Source organism: Trachurus trachurus (assembly GCF_905171665.1).
Source record: "Trachurus trachurus genome assembly, chromosome: 16".
Taxonomy (NCBI): Eukaryota; Metazoa; Chordata; class Actinopteri; order Carangiformes; family Carangidae; genus Trachurus; species Trachurus trachurus.
This window is the reverse complement of record NC_139902.1, coordinates 1640237-1663787: the sequence shown is the minus strand read 5'-3', so window position 1 is coordinate 1663787 and position 23551 is coordinate 1640237. Positions and strand designations below refer to the sequence as shown.

Sequence of the window (23551 nt, the reverse complement as noted above, 5' to 3'; positions counted from 1 at the left end):
ACTGTATTTCTAACCTCACAATAAAGACACAGTCTGGGCTTCAAAATCCAATAACATAAAATGCAAACTCTCAATATTGTATCTTCCCTTTTATAAAATAACTTCATGATCTTCCATATCTGAAGGCATATTATGCTCAATCGAAAGAAAGAGACCAGTCACTTTTTCACAACTTTACCTCACTTATACTGATACTGATGGACATGTGATAAATACTGTAATGATATACCTGATCTAACAGTGAGAAGCTAAAGTCAGCCGATAATCTGAATGAGATGGATGACGACATACATTAAAGGGATAGTTCACCCAAAATTCAAATTTCAGTCATTATCTACTATTCTCACAGCTCTTAGTCGACATGAGGGTGAGTAGATAATGAGTTAAATTTCAATTTTGAGTGAACTATCTCTTTAACATTTTCTTAAACCTTTCCTGAAAACGTGCCACACTCTGTCTTGTTAAAGCTATTTTTAAACAAAAAAACAAAAAAACACCTGGATTATTCTGTTGCGGAAAAAGTGAAGTCAGATGAAACTAAGATTGAAATTTTCTGACTGAACTCCAAGCCCCATTTTTGGGTGAACTATCCCTTTAAGGCTGACAGCCTCTCACTGATTTTCGGTTGTGACTCTGCAAAATCCACTGTCTTGTACCAAATCATTCACTACTCACGATATAGTGACTACACCGAGAACTAATATTATGCACTCAAAGAATCCCACAATGCAGTGTGAAAAGACGTGTACAACCAGTGGTCACTAACCAAGCATTATATACCATAATGCATTGTGGTTGTGCATCACGGTCATGATGGTGGTCGACATTGATCTGGAATGTTTTAATTGTGTGTCAGCAACAACGTAATTACCTGCGTGGCGGAGTGGTGTCCAAAAGTGTTTTCATTTTACCAGTCAGCTCACTCTATAGTCCTCTATAAATTAGTGAATTCCAGGTTTATTTCCCATCATGCTCCTGGTGTAGCAGTTTTTGCTTCTTTAAATTCATCACTGTACTATGTTTTCATCAATTTTGCTGTTGTTGTGCCTTCTTATACTTTACACAACAACACAACAATCAATATTCAATACAGCATTGCACTCTTTCACATTAGTTCATAGTGTTTCTATGAAATGGAATGAGTTGGAAATTAGCCTCAGCTATAAGCTTCACATCTGTTTAATGTCCTGTACTGTGTGTCAGGCAGAAGCCCATTGAGCTTTGTCTTAAGTTTTAAGCCACATAGACTTTCTCCACCTTGGTGTTTTAGCCTACATATATATTTGGACCATATGAAGGATTTTGGTCCCCGGACATCTGGATCTGAAGGTATCAGTGAATAAGCTGAGTAAATGTCAGACAGCTCAGCTCCCAGCTGCTGGAAATGTCCCGTCCTGTGTCCTTTGTTAAAGTGAAACTCTTTTACAGTATTGGTTTACTGGTTTCATTCCACTGGTATGTTTGTTATGGAGAGGAGGGCTGTCTGTTGATAACCCAGCTGCTGGTAAAAGTCTGCAGAACATCTGGTTCATACTGTAAGTTATCAGAGAAGCAAAAGTAAGAAGTGGGAATTTCCAGCTATGAAGCACTTATTGTGTTGGTTTTAATCCTCTGGTGTGTTTGTGATAGAGAGGAGGACACTTCAGCTGCAGGTAAAAAAAAACAAAAAAACAAAACAAAACAAAAAACTGCTGAACGTCTGGTTTGTAAGTTATAAAGGAAACAATCAAAACAAAGGTCGGCTGTGGTCTCAGCTCCCAACTCTCTCTGACGTCTGTTCTCTGCACAGCGTTGGTATGAAACTGGTTTATGCAGTGTTTTTAATGTTGTAATCATAGAGTGTGTTTGATTCCTGAACCACTGACACTGAAGGGATTCCCATGATAATCACCCAACTCCGTCTTTTGTCATTGGGAGACCTCTAGAAACAGAAGTTATACAGCCAGTGGTGAGTTGAAGATAATACAGATATTATTCAACATGTTTGATTTTAATGGAGAATCAAGGTGAAAAAATAAATAATAATGACCCTTTTCTGCTACACAGTGCTCGCTCCATCTAGCTCTCTATTATAGTAGTTTTCCACACAGCAGCTGTTTCACTTGCGTTAACAACAGTCTCAGTGCAGATCAGTGTTGCTGTTGCTGGTGTGTGTGTGTGGGTTTTTTTTAAAGCGGGTTTTAATTGTTGTGTGGAACATCACACTCCTTACTCTTCCAGTGACGACACTCTGGCCAATCAGTACTTTTTGGAAACAGGTCCCAGAGCGGGAAAATCTGAAGAAAGTGCCCCAGCATTTTCATGTCGACACCCAGAACTGATCTTTTGTGAAACGATGATGGACGTAACGTTACAACAAAAACAATGGCCGACTATTGTCAGTTCCCTCGGACACTGCAGATGAAACGCCCCTGTTAAAGGATAATTCCGGGCAAATTCAACTCAGGCTGTATTTTCCTAACATTTTAGGTCTAAAAGAAGGAATCTGAAGATTTTCAGTTTAATCGCTCCTGTTTTGCGGTAGTTGTGTCTGTCCCCGCATCGCCACGGCAGCGAGGAATGGGAACGTATTGAAGTTCCGCTGCTTAGGCTGTTTACATCCCTCAAAGCCGCGATTTTTTCCACAGACAGCGTCAGATGACGATTCAAACATGCACCGAGAAGTTTATTTACTTCAAGCAAGCCGACATGTTTGTAAAACTAGATCTAATTCAAAGTCTCGCGGAGTTTCACACAAGACCCAAGTTGCCGTGCGCGGTGTGTTCATGTGCAGTTGGAAGCTCCCGTTTGTGTCATAAACACAGAAATATCAACTCTTGACTTGCTTGAAGTAAATTAGATCTAGTTTTACAAACATGTCGGCTTGCTTGAAGTAAATAAACTTCTGGGTGCATGTTTGAGTCGCCATCTGACGCTGTCTGTGGAAAAAAATTGTGTCTTTGAGGGATGTAAACAGCCTAAGCAGCGGAACTTCAATCCGCTCCCATTCATCGCTGCCGTGGCGATGCGGGGACAGACACAACTACCGCAAAACAGGAGCGATTAAACTGAAAATCTTCAGATTCCTTCTTTTAGACCTAAAATGTTAGGAAAATACAGCCCAGAGTTGAATTTGCCCGGAATTGTCCTTTAAATCATCACCAATCGTCATATTTGCACGGACACGTCTCCAAGTCAACGTTTAGGGGCTGTGTCCACCAGACGCGTTTTCAGCGCTCTGGGCGTCTATTTTACATTCAAACACTATTGAGTTGGGCGCTCACAGCGCTCAGCGCCCTCGGCGGTAAAATGCCCTCGGCGCTTGCTTCTTTTTGTCGCGGCGCTCAGAGCGCTTCGAGTTGAAATCTGTTCAACTTTTAGAACAGCGCTCCGCTCGTCAATGTCACTTTTCCCCGCACTGACCAATCAGAATCAAGAAGGGGCGGGACATACGTTACCGACAGAAACACAACCGGAGACGTGGCTCGGTTTATATCATGACCATCACTTGTATTGAAGGTAGGCCGACCTCAGGGTCCATGTCAAAAGCTGCCGCTAATGCTATTGTGTATTTCTGACACTCGTTGTAGTGTTTACATTAAACAAGGCCGGAACACGGAAGTGTCAGAGGACTCGTTTTGTAACCTAGCAACAGCGGCATTCTGACGAGGGAGAGAGAGAGCGCTAAGCGCTGGGAAAGCAGCGCTGAGAGCGCTGTCAGAGCTGAAAACGCGTCTGGTGGACACAGCCCCTTAATCAACTTATAATGTTTGGAGTTTGAATACAGTGGGCAAAGCTTTCTGTCTTCTGGAGTTACAGGGAACTTTTTCAGTACTAACAAGATAAAGGTGGTTTCAGGTGAAGCTCTGGTTCCTCAGTGGAGTGGAGGTGAGCAGTGCCAGTGGAAAAGGGCCATTAAAGAGTGACTGTAGAAGCCCAGACCTCCTGCCAAAGATCACAATGGAAGGAGTAAAACTTTCCTGATTTCATTCTGACTTTGGAAATAAGTCTGTGAGAGTGGGATCCAGAACGGTTTTGTGTAGGGCCGGCATTAGCTGACAGAACACAAACCTCCTGCTGCTCCAACATCACTTGTTGCATCAACAACAAGCAGCGTGCTTTAGACTGAAGGCACATGAAACCATCAGGTCACCAGCAGCAGCAGCAGCAGCAGCAGCAGCAGCAGCAGCAGCCCCCATATAGACAGATAACAGTATTCCTTTTTTTTTTTTTTTTGATAAGCAAGAAAAGGGCTGTGGAGATCTCCTGGCTGGAGATAAGACTGACCTAGGTTATCAGTGGCTTCATACGTGTCTTGGAAGTCTTTCATCCTCAGGCCGATGACATCCACAAAGTCCTCGACCAGACGAAACAGCTCTTTGATGTTCGGCCCCAGCTGAGAACACCACACACACACATGAAAGAAGACAGAGAGAAAAAATGGATTAAGGATCTGAGGTGAATATTCTGAACAGCTGTAGAAACACAAAGTCTTTTATTAAAAAAAAAAAAAAAAAAAAAGCGTGTGACGAACACCGTCACATCATCCTGTGATGGTTTAAGGTCAACGCATCTTTGTGCATTATGGTCTTCCTCTTGACTTTGAGGGCAACATGTACATGTCCTCTGTGGGTTTTCATCCTCTGTCGTTATAAATGGTGATAAATGATCAAACTCAAGAGTGAGTTGTGTGCAAATGAATAAAGCTGTGACCCTCCACTATGATAGGATCGCTATTTGATGAGCATTTAATGTCTTTAAGGGAGAAGACCGTTCAGACAGATAGGAGAGCAGAGGTAGAAATCACAGGAATGACACTGTAACCACTCAGCTACAACAGGCTTTTTAATCATATTTTCATTTTCTCCTTCCTTTATTTCAAGTAAGAAGATATACAGTATAATGTGATCTTAAGAACCTAAAACCATCTTAGTGTAGCTCTACATCTCCTCTCTCAGGCTCCAGCTCCAGGAAACAACAGGTCAGTCAATCACCAATCAGAAGAGAAGTAGTCACTTTTCTCTGTTTGATTTTTAAATCACAGGCTGAGATGTGAAAAGATGTGATGTATAAATGTGTTGCCGGAATTTTTAATTCTCATGGTATTTTGTTTGGTCATACTGGCCTATGGTTTAATGATAGCTGGCAAGATGCACTCATTCCCTTCTTTCTCACTCTCTCTTTACTTTTCTAATTTTAGTTTTCTCTCTGTAAATACTTATTTTGTGTTGAATAAAAATACTTTCTCATTCTATTAATAAAAAAGAAGAGAAGTAGTCTCCTCTTTATTTCTCTTTTAATTTTCTGTGTACTTATATGTTTACGGTAAGAAGGAAGGATGTGTGTGATTACTGATCTGTAAAAATGATGTAGGACTGGGCGGGGCTGGGGGTGGCAGAGAATAAGTGGTTGTTGTCCTTATTTCTCATTGTATGTACTTTTGCCTGTCAAATGAATAAAAACATTAATAAAAATTGGATGGTGGCCTGTGGGCGTGGCTGAGGTGTTGTGGGTGGATGCTTTGTTGTGACATCACAAAGTTACAGAAGTCCAGAGACTCAGTTTGTGAATATAGGCTCTGTGCATTTCTCTGTGGACTGAAGCCTGGTTTATGCTTCTGCGTCGCGTCGACGGCGTACCTACGACGTAGACCCGACGCCGTCGTTGTACATTCAAAGTTCTGCGTCGAGGGAACGCGTTGCTTCTGTAGGCAACGAAGAAGACGTTTGCGAAGGTGGTCTGTCCGACCAGTCGAGGCTGAACGGGTGAATTTACCACACTGAAGTTTAGGGGTGGGAGAAAAAATCGATTCACATAAATATCGCGATATCCTTATTGACGATTTTTAAATCGATTTTTTTTTTCAAAAACACACATTTGTTTTCAAAAACGACATTTGTTAGCCTTTTTACATACAGAGAGTACAGGTTTTGAAAAGGGTTTAAGTTCACTTTATAATGGAGTATGTTAATGTATAGGCTCCTACAGTATTTGTGTGCAGATAAATGTTAAAAATGCAGACTAAAAATCGAGAGAATCGGCAATATCGCAATTTAAATCGAATCGCCATCCAAAAAATCGGAGAAGAATCAAATCGGGAGAAAAGCATATCGTCCCAGCCCTACTGAAGTTCTGAGCGGACCAATCACAGTCCTTGCAGTTTGCGTCACTACAAGTTGATGCGATGCGTAGTCAGGATTTTTTGGAGGTGTGCGTCAGGCTACGGCGTAGGGTCCGCGTAGACGCCGTAGCTACGCCGTCACCATGACGCAGAACCATAAACCAGGCTTTAGGCTTTGATACCTTGGTACACACACACACACACACACACACACACACACACACACACACACACACACACACACACACACACACACACACACACACACCCTGTTGCACTGAGGCCGACTCAGGCCGATCCACCTGGTCGGTCATCAATCTCCTGCCCTGATAGATCTACAGACTGAGGGTTTGTCAGTTTGATAAAACACTTCTCTGTTTAAAACTTAACATTAAAAGCAGACATGTTGTTGGCTGTGATAAATTCTCCAACCCAACTTTCAAGTCACCACAACTTAGTATTGATTTTACCTTCAAGAAATAAAGGACAGCTGAGGCTGCTTGGAAGGCCGGGACACACACACACACACACACACACACAGCCAGTAAATAAACTGGAAGGTGTGCACACTGGTGGAAAGTCTGGTTTATAATTAATCAAACTGAGTTCTGGTTAATTAAGAGAGGGAGGAAAAAATCTCCTGAAAAGAAATGCCACAGGTTAATGACTATAATAATCATTTTAATAATAATTAATCTTTTCATGCTGAGAGAATAAACATCTCAGTTTGGTTTATTTAAAGCAGCTCTGATGGCTGCACGGTGACAGTGCTGAGAGTGAGCACAGCGCTGCATGGGCGGATGAGTGAGGCAGATGGATGAGTGGGTGTTTGCGTTGACTTGGTTACTCATTAGCTATAGCTATTTGCGTCCGTCAGCGCTTCTACCGCTGCGTCTACCTCGACGCAGGTGGGCTGTTTGTCTTTGCGGCGCCGTCTAACTCGTCACTTCTGCAGCTGCTTTAGCTCACAGTTCAACAAAAGACCTTTGATTGCCGTTCAGGTGACGTCACGCGCCCTGTTTAAAGGAACAAGTGGTGTGATACTCACCAGTTGTGCCTCCTCCCATCTGTCCCTGTTCTCCTCCATCAGCAGGTTGCTGACTGACAGCACAAAGTTCTGCAATACAAAGAGAAAATGTTTCATTTTATCAGCTGTATATACAGTATTTACACATTTAAAGACTAACTAAGCCCCCAAACCACTTTTTTCTGCTGAAAACAAATATATTTGGGTATGAAGTAGTGTTGTTGATTGATTCTGGTCCAACTTTTGACATTTTAGTCAAAATATTTCAATTTGGTGTATTTTGTAGTAAAAATGTAAGAGTGACTGCCCTCTATGGGTTGAAACCCGGCTATTACAAGAAGAGAATTTTGCTATTGGCTGAGATGGAGGCAGATGACGTTTTTTGAGGCAGCTTTCGTCACGAACCACCACTGTTAGCCCCGCCCCCTCAGTGCCGGCTGCTGCCTGCGGCTAACGGGCCAGCTAACAGCCAGAGACGGTCATGCAGCTCGTTTGCGGCTCCCCGGCACAGCAGCAGCCAGCAGAGCCGATAGCCGGCGGATGCAGTGCATCATGTCCTCTCCTTGTTGTGTCCGTGCTGCTAGTGCTGTCAGAGCATGTCAGAGTCACTCGTTAGCTGTAGCACAAGTGTCAATGTGTGTTTATGCCTTATTTTTGCTCTTTTGTGTGATTTTGTGCGCGTGAGTGTGGGGGGCGGGGGGTACTGTTGGAATGTGACAGTGGGCGTGTCTTAACTGCTACTGCAGCCCCGCCCATAATCAAGGCATTTCCAGTTTAGATGCACGTCAGCCAGAACGGAGGGGTTTAGTTACTCTTTAAGGCTTTTTTTTATATAAGGCTTATTTTATGTTCTGATAAGAGTTCTAGAGCAGGCATGGGAAAACTACGGCCCTTGGGCTATATACGGGCCGTTGGGCTTTTTAAAGGTCCAGTGTGTAATATTTGTAAAGATTTATTGGCAAAAACCTTAATATACTACCCATACATATATTTGTATAATCGCTATAAAATAAAATGTGTTTGGTTTTCATAGTGGTTTTCATAATTCTTCTTTTATATATACATATAGCAAGGGTCTTGCTTTAGAGTGTCACCATCTTGCGCCGCCATGTTTGTATGGCAAGAGTTTTGCGTTCATAAATAGACGGGTTTCTTGTGTACAAACAATACTAGGTGCGCGTGCAACCAGGTGACAAAAGACTGCTCGGAGTGAACTGATATCAATGTAGATGCTGTATAGTTTGTAGGGCTGCAGCCGATATCCGAGTGACATTTCACTACTCAGATCCATCTGATACTGGCCTGGCATGGCCTGTCCGTCATATTTTAAAACTCACTGTCAAAAAGTTTGTGTCCCCCCCCCCCCGGTTTAGAGAGATTGACATGTCAGGATTATCCATGAGTTGTGATACTGAGCAGCAGCAGTGTGTTGGATATTCCTCCCTTTTTAACACTGGGGCCAACAGACCTGTACCTGAGCCATGTGGATGTGCAAATATCCTCAAAGGATCACAGCTGTTCCCAGTTTAAAGGCTGCACCACATATCTGATCATATCTGATTCCGCTGAGCTTCGTTATCACCCACAAACAATTAAAAACTCATCACTGAGCCACAATGCTGCATTCAGTGTCATGCTACTTTATGACCATGAATCCACACTTTGATGATTACATCTCAGTCCTATAAACATGAGCATTAGAGCGCCAGCTGTGTGTTATAACCCACAACTGAATATAGTCCCAACAAATGAAAGTCTAAGTAATATTTATTAAAAACTACAGCATCAAGATGGAAAGTTCTGTAAGACACAGACCTCCATTCAGGGATGGAATCAAAGGTTTATTTTATTTTATTTTTATTTAAATGTATTTATTCATTATTTTTTGTCTTGTTTTGTCTTGATACATGTGAAATGTTTCCTCCTGTGTTGTTGTGTATGTATAAATACATTTTAAAAAACAACATGGAGAACGCTGAATATATGCGCAAGACAAACAATAAGTGTGAACTTGCATTAATCATTTCAAAGAAATGAAGAGATGTGTACACCAGATTTAGCAGGAAGCTACTTTCCATCTGTTGACCTCACATGAAACATAAAGTATAGTCAACAATGATTCATTCCCACACAGCATCAACAAGCAACAGACTATCCTATTGTTTAAAAACTCCTAAGAAAATGTGAATTATAGCAGCAGGTCTAGCCTAATAATAAAGAAAACATCAAAATGTCACTGATTAATAATATAAATATCTAATATTATATATTATTCAATATAGAATAATAATATAAAGATTAATCTTTCACATAAGAAAGCTATACAGTAGATAAACAGTATATAGTATATAAAAAGTATATATTCATATTTGTAATTATATATTTATATAGGTGTATTATGTAGTTATGATATCTGTGTAGTGTATAAACTGAAGAGTAGTTAAAAAGGGGTGGGAAATTAAAAAAGTATTGTACTTCTTCCCACTCCTTTTTCGAACAATGTGCAGTGTTTTGTTATGTCTTCGCTCTTTATTTTATTGTATTTTTTTTTATTTCTCTTTTTCTTTCTTTTGTATGTACAATAGTTACATACATTTCTTTTCTTTTTATACATGTTCGAAAATTAAATTCATTCATTCATTCATTCATTCATTCAAACATCCAAACATCAGACCCATACTATCACACTTCCTGACGTTTTGAGATAATTTTGATCAATCCTAGCTGTAAATGAATATCAACTATCAGACTTCACCATAACTAATAATATTTGGGCAACATAAATCATCCATAAATCCATAAATGAAATGACCTTCATGTCCACACTGCTGGGGCTGTAGTAGGCCCTCCTGAAGATCTCCGTCATGTTCTTCAGCACGTCCACGATGGCCAGCAGGTCTCCGCTGTAGCTGGTCCCATCGCTGGACGTCTCCTTCAGCTTGGTCATCACCTCTGACACTCCGTCTCCCACCAGGCCTCGCTGCGCTTTGGACAGATGTTCCCGGGTCTAACGAGAGAAATAAGTTTCTCTTATCTTTCACACGAGTCAGCAGATTGTTGTTTTGGTGGTTTTAATATTGTGGTATTACATTTTGTGCCTGTAAGCCCTGATACAGGATTTTGAAAGTCAAAAGCAATTATTTAGCTATTTCAGAATAAACCAAATCTAACCTTAACCAGAAAGCTTTTGCTTCCATAACAGGAAAAAAAAAAAAAGCCCCGTGGGTGCTCACCAAAGTCTGTATGCTGCGATAGTCGTTGGAAATGCATTTCATGTAGGTGGGCTGCTCCCAGTAGGCGATGCCCTCTTCGTCCAGGGTGCAGCGGCGCAGGATTAACCCTGTGAGGGGGGGGAGACATGTGGTTTAGGGTTCACATATTATCACAGTGTGACTATAGTCTAACTCCTAACAGGTTGGAGTCTGGTGTAGACTCGGTGTGAGCTCACCCATGGCATTGGGAGGACAGCGTACTGCTGCCGTGTCCCCAGCCGGAGTCACCTTCCACACAACGTTGTTTAAGTTGTTCTCTTGGCAGATTTCATGAGGCTCTGTTGAATCAAATCAAACTTTATTTATATATATAGCACTTTTCACACGGGGAAGTTGTAGCACTTACATACACACAGGGCCGTTGCTAGGAATTCTGGGGCCCCTGAAAGAATAATAAAGTGGCCCACTGACTTTTCCACTTTTTTTCTTAAATTACGTATGTATTATCATTTTTTATTTAGCCTACTTTGTTTTGATGCTAATGCAGCATTACTATGAGTATTAGTCAGTAGGGGTGGGAGAAAAAATCGATTCACATAAATATTGCGATATCTTTTTTGACGATTTTTAAAAAAAAATGTGTTGATTTTTTTTTAAATATTGTGCAATGTGCATTTGTTAGCCTTTTTTACATACAGAGAGTACAGGTTTTGAAAAGGGTTTAAGTTCACTTTATAATGGAGTATGTTAATTTATAGGCTTCTACAGTATTTGTGTGCAGATAAATGTTAAAAATACAGACTAAAAATCGAGAGAATCGGCAATATCGTAGAATCACAATTTAAATCGAATCGCCATCCAAAAAATTGTAGAATAATCGAATTGGGAGAAAAGCATATCGTCCCAGCCCTATTAGTCAGGGTCTTATGCAGAATAATTCAGTCATACAAAGATTAGACTACTGGGGTTTTTTGTGGGCCCTACTGGGCGCTGGGCCCCTAGAATTATCATCACCTTTCTCCCCTATACAACGGCCCTGCATACACAAAGACATACAGTGAAACATTAAAAACCCACCCCTCCCTCCCTCCATCCATGATTCATACATGACAGTAAACAAAAGTGTGTGATGTATAAGGAGCTGCTAAAAACCAGAGATGAGGAATGTGATGAGGAAACACATAGTAGTATTAAAAAATAAAGGCAAATATAAAAACTAAGGAGAAAAAGCTGATCCATAAAATAAAATAAAATAAAGTAAAATGAATAAAAAAAATGTGTAATTGATCTGACAATAAATGAGTAAATAAATATATAAATAAGTAAATATATAAATGCAGATACAAATAAAAAACTAAATATAATGGCATAAAATTAAATTCCTTTCTAAAGAAGCACAGTTTAGTAGAGTTTTTACACATGTTTCCACAAACACTGACCTGGACATCTCTTTTCATTACACTGTCGGACCTCCTCTCCCTCTCCAGGACAAGGCTTCCCCTCAAAAAAGGGCCCATAACAAATCCTGTTTCTCTGCTGGCCCCCTCCTCCGCAGGTTTTGGAACAGCCCGACCACAGAGACCACGGCTGCCACTTCCCATCCACTGCAGGGCACAACCAAACAAACACATATACGTTCATGCATACAGTTCACATTAGTGTTTTATATTCACTCCATTCAATACAAATGAATACAAAAAACAGAAAAAACAATAAAAAAACATATATATATATATAACATTACTACAGATCATTTTTCAAAACACAGTGCTGTTTTGGTTTTTTTTTAAATGCCCGTCGGTTTCTATTTATTTCCCCAGAGCATTAAAATAAATTGCAGAGAGTTGGAATTTGTTTAACGCACTTCATTGATAATTCATGGCATTCTGAAATTAATGGAAAGTGGTGGCAGTCTGGAAGGCAGAAAACACATTCATTAATTTAAATCACTACGAAAACACTGGTAAGTAAAATAGGAGTAATGTAATAACGTGTCTGCAAGCTGTGATGGTCTGAGACAGGGGAGAAGAAGAAGAGGGGGGGGGGGGGGGGGGGGGGGGTGGTGTATAACCACAGTGTTAACCTGTACAACATTACAACTGAAGACCTGGGACCAGGACAGACAGCAGCTCTGTAGGAGGGAGGTCTGGGCTTTATGTGACATAGACCTGGGTTAGTGAAGTTCATCAGGTGGAGGTCTGCATGGTGAACAGAAGCCACCAGGGCTTTGATCAGTGTGGTCTCAGCTCTGTGTTAAAGTTTTAGGGACATCGTCATCAGGGTTCACTGAACATGAAGGGCAGTGCTGCCACCACACTCAGACACAGGCAGCATCCTAACAAGGTCCTAGACCAGACCGTGCCCCCCCCCCCACACTGAACCTTGATGCCTGCACTAAGCAGGACAACTTTACATTAGCTGGCTTAACCGAACTTAAAGGGATAGTTCACCCAAAATTCAAATTTCACTCATTATCTACTCACCCTCATGTCGACCAAGAGCTGTGAGAAGTTTCAGAGTCCTCTGTTCCTTCTCTGAGTTACGGGGGGGTCCGTGCAGCAGTATTTGTCCATATAATGGTTGTCAATGGATACCAACTTTCTTCATCCAAAAAGACACACCAAAAAACATCCAAATACCTCCATACTGCTCGTCTGTAATGTCCCTCTTGTATTGAAGCCCCGACATGAGAAATTGTTCCACCGGTCAGTGCAAAGAAAACAGGAAGAGCAGTGAACTGAGAGACTGGGAGATTCCGCTACAAACAAGCTTGAAATATAGACTTATTTAATTTTTTTCGGAACAATTTCTCATGTCGGGGCTTCAATACAATAAATTTTTATTTTGAAATTTCAATTTTGGGTGAACTATCCCTTTAAAGGAGAATTCCGGTCCTATGGTTGCAGTCGGGAACCTAGAGCTGTAGAGTGTTACTTAGAAAATGACCGGAATTCTCCTTTAACACCAGCCAGGTTTAAATGCAGACTTTTCTTTCCTTCATTCTGATTCAAATAACTTCCCATGAAGATTTCATGTCAACTATTTACATGTAACGTGATCTTTTTCTGATCTGGTGTTTACACATGCCACTGTGTTTATTCAGAATGTCCGTTTTACAGCCGTGTGACCTGCGTAGAATAGATTAATCAAAACCATCACTGTGTCTGTTTGAAAGAACTCAATTGCCTGCTAAGACGGTCGGAAGTGAACAGTTTAAAAAAGTCCACAAACAGAGTTTGTATCAAAAACAAACTCCAGTTCTACGTGCTGTGCTCATATTTGTAGGTGAAGAGACATCCCTACGTCGAGACGGAGCATGCACAGAGAGAACGCAACCAGACAACATTCAGTTTCACCGTTTACATATTATGTTTACTTTTGATCTGTTTGGGAGAAGGAACGCTCTACCCCTGTGAAAAAGAATGAGATGATCTCAACTGATCCTATTTGGCTCCATGTAAACCCAGATGTTGACTGGTCTTGATCATCTGTGGAACAAAGCTGGTTAGAACTAGCTCACTAGTAGTGTATGTATGCAGGTTGAACACAGTCAGAGCCAGGTTACAGCGACACTCTAGATGAAACGTAAACAACATGGTATTAAAAAGAATAGATTTCTAATTATTAAAGTCAGAGTGAGGAGGTTTTGTAAATAAGTTTCTAGCCGAGTGTTTATGCTGTTTATTCTGATGATGGACAAACTGTTATGAACATCCGAGGCAGAAGAAACAAAGACTGTCAGACTGTTTGTGCTGCAGAGGAGCGGTTGATGTCTGATGACTCACTCTGACTGAGATGTTCAAACAATCATTCAGATATTGAACAGTGTGTGAGTTTAGTCGGCTTTGTTTGAAAAGCAGAGTGAATACGTAGAGAGACGTCTGCTGCTCATCATTTATCACTTCACTGTCGAGACTTTTGTCCCTTTGTCTTTTTTTTGTCCCAACCAAATCCTGACTCAGGGGTTCCAGGACTCTGATTGGACGGTAGTTTGACTATTGACAAGTTTTTTAATCTCATCCGCTGAAGTTGCCCTGCTCTGGGTTTACTGTTAACTGTTAAAGGGATAGTTCACCCCAATGCGCTATAACACTGTTCCACAGTTTTCTAGGTGTGCATTAGTGTTTTAGATGTACATTCACATACTTAAGAAATAAGATTTTATTATATTATATTATATTTCTGTTGTTAATTCTGTATGATGTTCTGTATGTTTGGTGTTACACTAGGGCAGCGATTATGTATTTAGCTTGCTCATGTGGGTGTTTTGCCCTTCTGATTAATTTTGTTTTGGATGTCTGGAATAAAATAAAACAAAATAAAAGCGAGTAAAAAAAAATTAAAAGAAGTACCTGGGCACTCCCCAAGGAAGCAGTCGATGGTCTCCAGCCACTCCCCTCTGCACTCGGAGCCTCCGTACGAGGGGCCGTTACACTCCCTGGTTCTCTGCATGGTCCCGTTGGAGCAGGAGGACGAGCAGGAGCTCCAGTTGGACCACTCGTTCCACACTCCGTCCACTGAGGACAAACCACGGTCAACAACAGGCAGGGACACAGCAGGGAGGAAAGATGTCTGTTAGTGCGGTGGATTATCAGCTATAGACTTATGTTGAACATTTCTACTAGGACAAATCAAATCTTCTTGTATTGCTGTGTTGTTTTGTGAAGATATAATCTATATTTTCTGTGCCACATGTATAGTTAATTACCACTTATAAAACGGAAAGGTGAAATCCGGCGATCTGATTGGTTGTTAACCGTGGTATAATGAGCATATACCACGGCTACTATTTTAAAGCCTTATCACAGTGTGTAGGCTATCACTCCGCGTCAGGCACATATGACTGGTATGAATGGAAGTTGTTGTCATCTATCCATGACAACGGACTGTTAAGGGGACAACGAGGAGTTTCTATTTGGTTATAAAAAAGTCTCATATTAATGTGGATGAATCTACGTTACCACTTGTTAATGGGCCCATTTTCGATATTGGTTATTTTGTTATTATTAGTGGTGGTGGAAATGCTGGGCGAGCCGACCAGCGTTTCCTTACTTTCGGTTTTGTGGCGAGTCATGAGAATAACACCGCCGAATCGCTGTTTATGGTGGGAACTACGACGGTATCTGATCGTCTTCGAACCTCTGACTTTAATTCTTGATGAATGAAAACATGAGTCTGTCTTGCGCCGGTCAAATAATTTCACGGTGCGCGGAGGCTCATAAATGTAGTGTGAAAACACTTCGCTTTTCCAAAACTCCTCGTTGTCCCTTTAAAGTAGTTGAATTGACATGTTTAAGGTGAACTTTCACCTCCGGGGAGGGTTAACAATGGTAGAGGGGATTGAGCAGTGACTTTCACCTGAAAAAAAGTGGAGAAAAAGACGAGATGCAGAGCTACTTGGAGCTAACGTCCGGAGAGGTGGGACTATTTTTTTCACAGTGAGGCTATTTTATTGGATAATATGTATTTCTGGTTGAATAAAACTACATGAAATTGATTGCTTCGTGTCGGGCCGAACAACACCCCTTAGCCTGTCGTGATATATTGCTTAACTATATGATATGATATTATAAAGGTACAAGACATGACTGAGTTAGAACAGTTTGAGACTCTGTCCTGCACAGGGACATTCAGTGTGAACCCTTGAGGACATGACAACTGACATTATGACCAGGATCAAGCTGTAGGTGTATTTCTGATTTATAGTGGACCTACTGTACTCTACTCATCTCCAGCCTTGTGTGGTTCACAAAAATCTCAACCTGTCTGTACGACCTGGACTGAAACAGGCTGTGTTAGCTCAGACCTCCTTTAAAAGGCCGCTTTCCTCTGATTGGCCAGATGTCTACAGGCCTGCTCAGGGGCAGCACATGTGAGCACTACTTTATCCTCTATGTGGTGTGGAGAGTCTGGAAGCAAAACTGAGACAGTAACAGAGCGTCAGAGAAAAGGGCAGCTTCTTAGAAGCATCTGTACGTGTTGGAGGCTGAATACCACCCAAATAACAAGAAACATTGAATTAACAAGTATTCACTTTAAAGATTAATGAAATAGTCTGAGACTCAGCGATGTTGAATCCTTTTTACTCGATGCTGCGTGTGGCCTTTGGGAGAACTGACACGTTCCCATACTCATTAAGAATAACAAAAATATCAGATAAACAGAGAGCGAGCAGGAGGGAGACAGATATGAGACGTAGCTGTTCTGTGCCGATTGGCCCCGTGCTGCACAGACCATCATCTCAGTCATCGTCTGTCTCCAGTTAACTCTCCGTTTGTTTGTGCAGCTCTACCGACACACTACACACTGTATTTACTGAATGTGTTTGTATCTTTACTGCATTTTAAAGGGGAACTATGCAAGTCCAAGTTGCTTTTTCGTTGATTCGGTCGCTTTCTTTCTCTACAGAGCTCTGCCTATAGTTTCAGAGGTAACACTTTATAATAAGTACACAATATTAAGCATTAGTTAAGCATGAATAAATACTGAATTCTTCATTTATAACACATGAATACACATAATGAGTTTATAAATATAGTTACTGTAGTGCTTATCAATGATGAGTAAAACATTTTTAACTACACAAGTATTCATGTGTTATAAATGATGAATTCAGTATTTAACTACTTTGAAGCTGTTTAATCAAGGTGGAAATCTTGCATCCTCTTTTTTTTTTTTTTAAAGTATATTTTTCAGCTTTTTGCCTTTATTTGATAGTGATGACAGTAGAGATAGACAGGAAAGGGGGAGGCAGAGAGAGGGGGAATGACATGCAGGAAAGGTCTGCCCGACGCGGGATTCGAACCGGGGACGCCTGCGGCGAGGACTGTAGCCTCTACATGGGGCGGCCGCTCTACCCACTGCGCCACGCACCACCCCTTGCATCCTCTTTAAAGGGGAAATATTATGGATATTTCCATAAAATGTCCCCAAATTTTGAAGGCTCTCTAACACTTTATAATATGTACACACTATTAAGCATTAGTTAAGCTTTAAATACTGAATTAATCATTTATAACATATGAATACTCATTAGTATCCCATTTATAAACACAGTTAAAAATGTTTTACTCATCATTGATAAGCACTAACTCTATTTATAAACTACATAGCCTACTGCTAATGAGTATTCATGCGTTATAAATGACAAATTCAGTATTTATTAATGCTTAACTAATGCTTAATAGTGTGTACTTATTATAAAGTGTTACCAAAGGCTCTTTAATATATACTAAAGTAACTTTCAGGCTCCTGAGGTTGAAATCCATGTGCTGTTCCCTTAAGGCCCCCACAGAGTTGGGCGTACTGTCAGTGTTGCCAACTCCTCAGTAAGCAAAGTCGCTATTGGCTGTCGTAAAAGTTGCTAAAAGTCGCTAAATGAGGAGGGGGGGGGGGGGGCCGGCGGCAGCGGCCAGCGGCGCTCTTTATGTCTGTGGCGTGGAGCAGTGCGTCTCTGAATGCAGCGGAGGCAGCTCCGTGACACTACTGTGTGTAGGCTGACTACCTGTGAGTGCCCGCGGCAGCGCCACTGCTCGTTGAAAACAGCTGTGAAAGCCAAGTTGGCAACACTGCGTACTGTGCGTGTACTGTCCACCGCGCGCACTGTCCGCAGACATTTGAGGTTTCATAGTCGAGCGTACGGTGTCACATTTAAAACAGGTCGATGGGAAGATTTCCCACTGAGCAGTCTGTTGTGTGACACCGAGTACACGTATGCGGAGTCCGCCAGTCGTAAAAATTGAGCTTTGTGCGGATAGGTCCGGTGGACGTGCGCATTGAGTCTGCCTCGAGTGCGCGCGGACGTCCGCGGAGTCAAGTACGGCCCAGTATGTGGGGACCTTTAGTTGTCTAACAACGATGTCATTAGTTTTCGAATTTGCATAATATCACCTCTACAGTACCAGTACCAGTAGAAGGGGAGAAGCAGTGGTTAATCTGCATTTAAAGGGACAGGCACTGAAAGCAGCTGTTCTGAACAGGGCTGTTTAGAGAGGATGAAAAGAGCTGTGATGTTTGATCCTTGAGGGATTTTGACCAAAGCATGTCACAGACATGTCTTTAAGACACCTGGGAACTATTTTAATTTGTGGAAAAGAGGCATAATATGTCTCCTTTAAATTAAAATAGAGCTCCCAGTGTAAACCTCAGTCAACACTCCATCCAAGAGGCCAGCTGCATGAAACTGTGACTGATGATTTAAACAACCAGAAACATGCATTGATGTTCTTTTCTCCACATGGTTCCACTTCAGACATATCACTTGAATAACTCCTACAATTAGCTATAAAAGACAAAGACTCAGCAATCAAAATCACTCCAGATGTAAAGTCCTGTTTCACTGAGACCAGTGACATGTTAGGGAGGCTCAGACAGGCTCCAACACTGTGCTTAGTAAATACTAAAATAGTCTAAACACAGAGTGATGCACAATAAATAATAAGGATATGAAACAGTGCTGAAGGAGAAGTTAAGGAAAAACAAATTTTTCTGTTTATAAAATGTTATTTCTCAGATTTATGATAATGAATTAAGATAATTTTATGTTTATTGATTTCTGTATTATTTCATATTTTTCTCTCCATTGTAACTTTGATTACTGACAAAACGGTGTACATATGGTCAAAGGAATGTGTGAAGTGACACATTCTCACCACACGCTGTGTTTATAAATACCGGTGTATGTGTGGGAGATGGTGTATGCATGCTTTATGTGCGTATATGCATCATTTATGCATCTAGCTCCCCAAGTGTGAAACGAGTGTGAGGTTTCGGAGCGCTACAACAATAGTTGGACGCAGCCTTTATCCAGTACAAAGAGATGCTGATGTCTGGAAGCACACTGACTGCTTTGGGTGTTACTGTAGCTAGCTGTGATGGGAGATATGGGCTGGGAACCCAACGAGGTACGGTGGAGTGTACATATGTTGCGTTTATGGAACAGGATACTAGGATTAAATCTTAACAGGATTGCAAGAAAAATCTTTGAGTGGGACACTCTGACTAATGGGGCATGGGATAGGGGACATATATGACATCTTGCTGAGAGCATATGAAGACCGTTAGTATAACAAAGAGAAAGTTGAGATTAATGTATTAAAATAAATTATTTTTCAACAAAGTAAAGATAGATAGAAAATTGTGTTTTGTATAATTAGTCTAAAAAGCAAAGATCCCTGTGTGCTCAATTGAGAGCTGGTATACTTGGTCTTCATATCGAGACAGGCAGATATGTTGGCACAGCAGAAGACGATAGAATTTGTAATTTATGTGACATCCAAGAGGTGGAAAATGAAATTCATGTTGTGTTCTACTGTCCTTTCTATGACTCTATAAGACAAAAATTGTTTAGTAAAGTAGATCCAAATAACACATTTGTGTGGTTAGACGATGCTGAGAAGCTAAAGCATCTTTTTCAGTTGAATATATTTGCATTTTCTTTATTTCATGAAAAGGCCTGGGCAATGAGACGAAGAGCGATATATGTATAGTTGAGTACTGAAAGTAATCCTAAATTGTTTATTTATGTGTCACACCTGTGTGGCAACAGGAAGGACTGTCTAGTCTTTTTTTGGTAACACTTTACAAAAAGGGTCCCTTAATTAATAGTTAGTACATTATTAAACATTAATTAATATATTAACAATCATTATTATGTATTACTTAGGATTAGGAAACAGATTAATTAAAGCAGAAGTAAGTGATATATTTGTGTTAATATAAGTCTTAAATAGTTATATCTTCCGACAGCAATCACTTACATAGAGTGTTTGGTCTGAAACACGGGTCTCTCAGTCCCTCTGCTCTGCTCTGAGCCGAGGAGAAAACATTTATCGTATCCTACAGTTTTTATCCAATGAGGAGAGAGAACGGCATGCAGGGCTGTGTGTGCAGCCAAGGGACGCCGTGAATGTGGCGACGTAGGGACGAGGACTGTTATGGTGCGTTTAAGGAAACTCGTATTTTTCCGACCGTGAAGTGGTACCAGTTCGATCTGGTACGAGTTCACCGGTCGGAAGTTACGAGTGGCCGTTATAGTGACTTTCACCGGTAAAACAGGTCGGAAAAACACGAGTGGTTTGCCTGGAACGCTACAAAGTCGTAAGTTGTGACTTGAAGCTGTAATTTACGATTTCAAAAGCCTGCCTGGAACGCAGCATTAGCCAAAACGACCGGACCACTCACTTCTGCTTTAATGTAGCCTATTAGTAAGCAGTTAATTTGTGTTTACTACTCAAAGTTAGTTAATAAATTAAAAATGTGAATAATGTAATTAGTTATCATTATGTATGCATTACTCAGCATTAATTAACACATTAGTTAAAGCAGAAGTGAGTGATCCGGTCGTTTTCGCTAATGCTGCGTTCCAGGCAGGCTTTTGAAATCGTAAATTACAGCTTCAAGTCACAACTTACGACTTTGTAGCGTTCCAGGCAACCCACTCGTGTTTTTCCGACCTGTTTTACCGGTGAAAGTCACTATAACGGCCACTCGTAACTTCCGACCGGTGAACTCGTACCAGATCGAACTGGTACCACTTCACGGTCGGAAAAATACGAGTTTCCTTGAACGCACCATAACAGTCCTCGTCGCTACGTCACCACATTCACGGCGTTCCTTGGCTGCACACACAGCCCTGCATGCCGTTCTCTCTCCTCATTGGATAAAAACTGTAGGATACGATAAATGTTTTCTCTTCGGCTCAGAGCAGAGCAGAGGGACTGAGAGACCCGTGTTTCAGTCCAAACACTCTATGTAAGTGATTGCTGTCGGAAGATAGAACTATTTAAGACTTATATTAACACAAATATATCACTCACTTCTGCTTTAATAATGCTTAATAATGTACTAACTAACGTTAATTAAGGGACCCTTATTGTAAAGTGTTACCCTTTTTTTTCTTGTATTTGTCATTAAATGTGTTTTGTGATCCCATATGGGATGGGCCACAGTGATGGCATGACACGAAAATAAAAATTCATTCATTAATTAATTCATTCATTTACTGCATGCACATACTGCACACACTGTGTTTCTCACCTGGACACACTGCTATGTTGCAGAACTTGGTCTGTTTCTTGGGGCCGTCGCAGGCATCTCCCCCGAACTGAGGGGGCGTGCAGGTCCGCGTTCTGGACCTGTAACCCCGACCGCAGGTGGACGAGCACAAACTCCATGGCGACCACTCGTCCCACGTACCGTGCACTGCAATCAAAGCAGCTGGTGTGTGATTTATACACAGACAAACACACACACAGACACACACACAGCGGGGGCAACACAACCACTCAAGTTTCAGTTGCTTTTACTGACATCTTATTAACAACGTTATTGTTTCCTAAGTTGAGGAGTCTCCCTTCCTGTCTGGGTGTAGGAGAGCCTGACGACACACCATCAAGTCTGTCATTACAGTGGGGGGTCATTCTAACTGCAGGCAGAGTCTTCCCTGGGGGAGGAGGGGGGGTCGAGGGTTCAGATCGGGGCACAGGTTTTTGGAAAGTGCCTGAGGAGAGTGGAGTCAGGTGGGTGTAGTCTGGGTGAGGCCGGGGTCCAGGAGAGGGCTGAGCTATAGCGCATGGTGCTGGCTCCAGAGCCATAGATAGAACAGAGTGGCCACAGATTTTGATGTCACGTGGTTCATGTAGCTCCCAATAGTTCCAAACTAGGCTGCCGCTGTCATGTTCTTCTATGGGACAGACAGCACTGAGCTTGCTTTTGGACGGTAAATTTAAAAAAATAAACCGTACAAAGGTATATTTACAACTGTTACTGAATTATAATGTCAGTTTTCAAACAAAAGTCACTCCAAATTGAAGATTAGCCTGCCCTACAGTAAAAACGGCATAAGAAGAGGAGTAAAGCAATATATTAAGCGGGAATATATATATTTAAGTATCACAGATGTTCAATCAAACCCACACAGTTTGAAACAACGTTCAAAACACACACAGCCAGTATCACAACTAAACATAAAGTCCGCTAGCTTAATGCTAACGTAATGTAAAACGTCATAGACGCCATAGCAGTAAAGCTGCCAAAACCTGTTTTAATTCTGGCTTTAGCGCTGTTAACACGTCACCGTTTTCATATTTTTTCATGCAAGTCTGTGTGAGCCCCGACCGGGGACCGTGGCAGCAGCAGCAGCCGCTTTACTGAGCTGATCCCTGATCTGCCGGCGGGCCGACCGTCGTCCTCCCGGGGGGAGAAAACGAGCCAAGTAACGTATCCGCATGCTTTTAGAGGTTTACTGCTGGCTGGTTAAATTCTTTTTAGGAGATTAATGTTGGTCTCATTGATGAAATTTGATGTGAGCAGGACTGCCTCTGGGCTACGGACTGAAATCACCACATTTACGTAAATAAATAAATGTTTTTCAATGAACCGATCAGTCTAATACATTTTATTTTGTTGAGTCAACATGGTGACTGTACATGGCAAAGATTATTTGTTTTATTTTATTTTTATTTGTTAGGATCCCCATTAGCTGCGCTCTAGAACACCGCTAGTCTTCCTGGGGTCCACATTTAAAACCAGTACATTTAAACATAAATCTGCAATCCCAACATGAAAAAGACAAGTCAAAAACATCTTATATTAAATCTGTACAATCAGATTGTCATCTACAACATCTATTCTACATCAAAGAACATGTGTAAGATAACTCCGATGTACAGCAGTTATGAAATAAAATAACATAAAAAGAATAAAATAAGATGGTGGTATTACCACTTTATGACTTAAAATTGGTCGGTATTTCATCAACATAGCTCAGGAGTTTCTTGCTGTGCAGCCATAGAAACAGACGTGGTCCAGCGCCACAGGAGGAATGTTTGGAACTATTGAGGGCTCCATAACCCGGAAGACAGTCCGCCATTTTTTTTTTTACAATGGAGTCCTATGGGAGTGTTGCCACTCTGTTATATCTATCGCTCTGGGTGGCTCTACAGGTGGGGGGGTGGGAGTGGTTGGGGGGTGGGGGCTTACCTGGACAAACGGCAGAGTTGTTGCAAGGTCTCTGCTCTCGCAGTGCCCCACTACATTGGGTGCTGTAGGAGGAGGACACGCAGAAGCGAGTGCGACTCTGCCAGCCCTCCCCACACGTGGCAGAACACACGCTCCATGCTGACCACTCCTCACCTGAAGCTGAGTCTACTGAGGAGGAAGGGGTGGGGGAAAAGGATAGGTGAACAGGGAGGGGGGTAGAAAGAGGAAGGA

General features: G+C 41.5%; 1 protein-coding gene across 6 annotated transcripts in view; it reads right to left on the bottom strand.

Moving 5' to 3' along the window:
* adgrb1a (adhesion G protein-coupled receptor B1a) overlaps nucleotides 1-23551 on the bottom strand; it is a 208795-nt gene that overhangs the window by 99130 nt on the left and 86114 nt on the right. For 4 of the 6 annotated variants that reach the window (XM_083989798.1, XM_083989802.1, XM_083989801.1 and 1 more), the window contains exons 5-13: nucleotides 23321-23488; nucleotides 21377-21541; nucleotides 14692-14856; nucleotides 11779-11943; nucleotides 10576-10677; nucleotides 10361-10467; nucleotides 9940-10134; nucleotides 7149-7217; nucleotides 4267-4375 (exon numbers count right to left, since the gene is read on the bottom strand). In XM_083989798.1, the coding sequence (XP_083845924.1) occupies nucleotides 4267-4375; nucleotides 7149-7217; nucleotides 9940-10134; nucleotides 10361-10467; nucleotides 10576-10677; nucleotides 11779-11943; nucleotides 14692-14856; nucleotides 21377-21541; nucleotides 23321-23488 (1245 nt within the window). The remainder of the gene's footprint in view (nucleotides 1-4266; nucleotides 4376-7148; nucleotides 7218-9939; nucleotides 10135-10360; nucleotides 10468-10575; nucleotides 10678-11778; nucleotides 11944-14691; nucleotides 14857-21376; nucleotides 21542-23320; nucleotides 23489-23551) is intronic. The other 2 variants (XM_083989800.1, XM_083989803.1) reach the window with 2 other exon arrangements.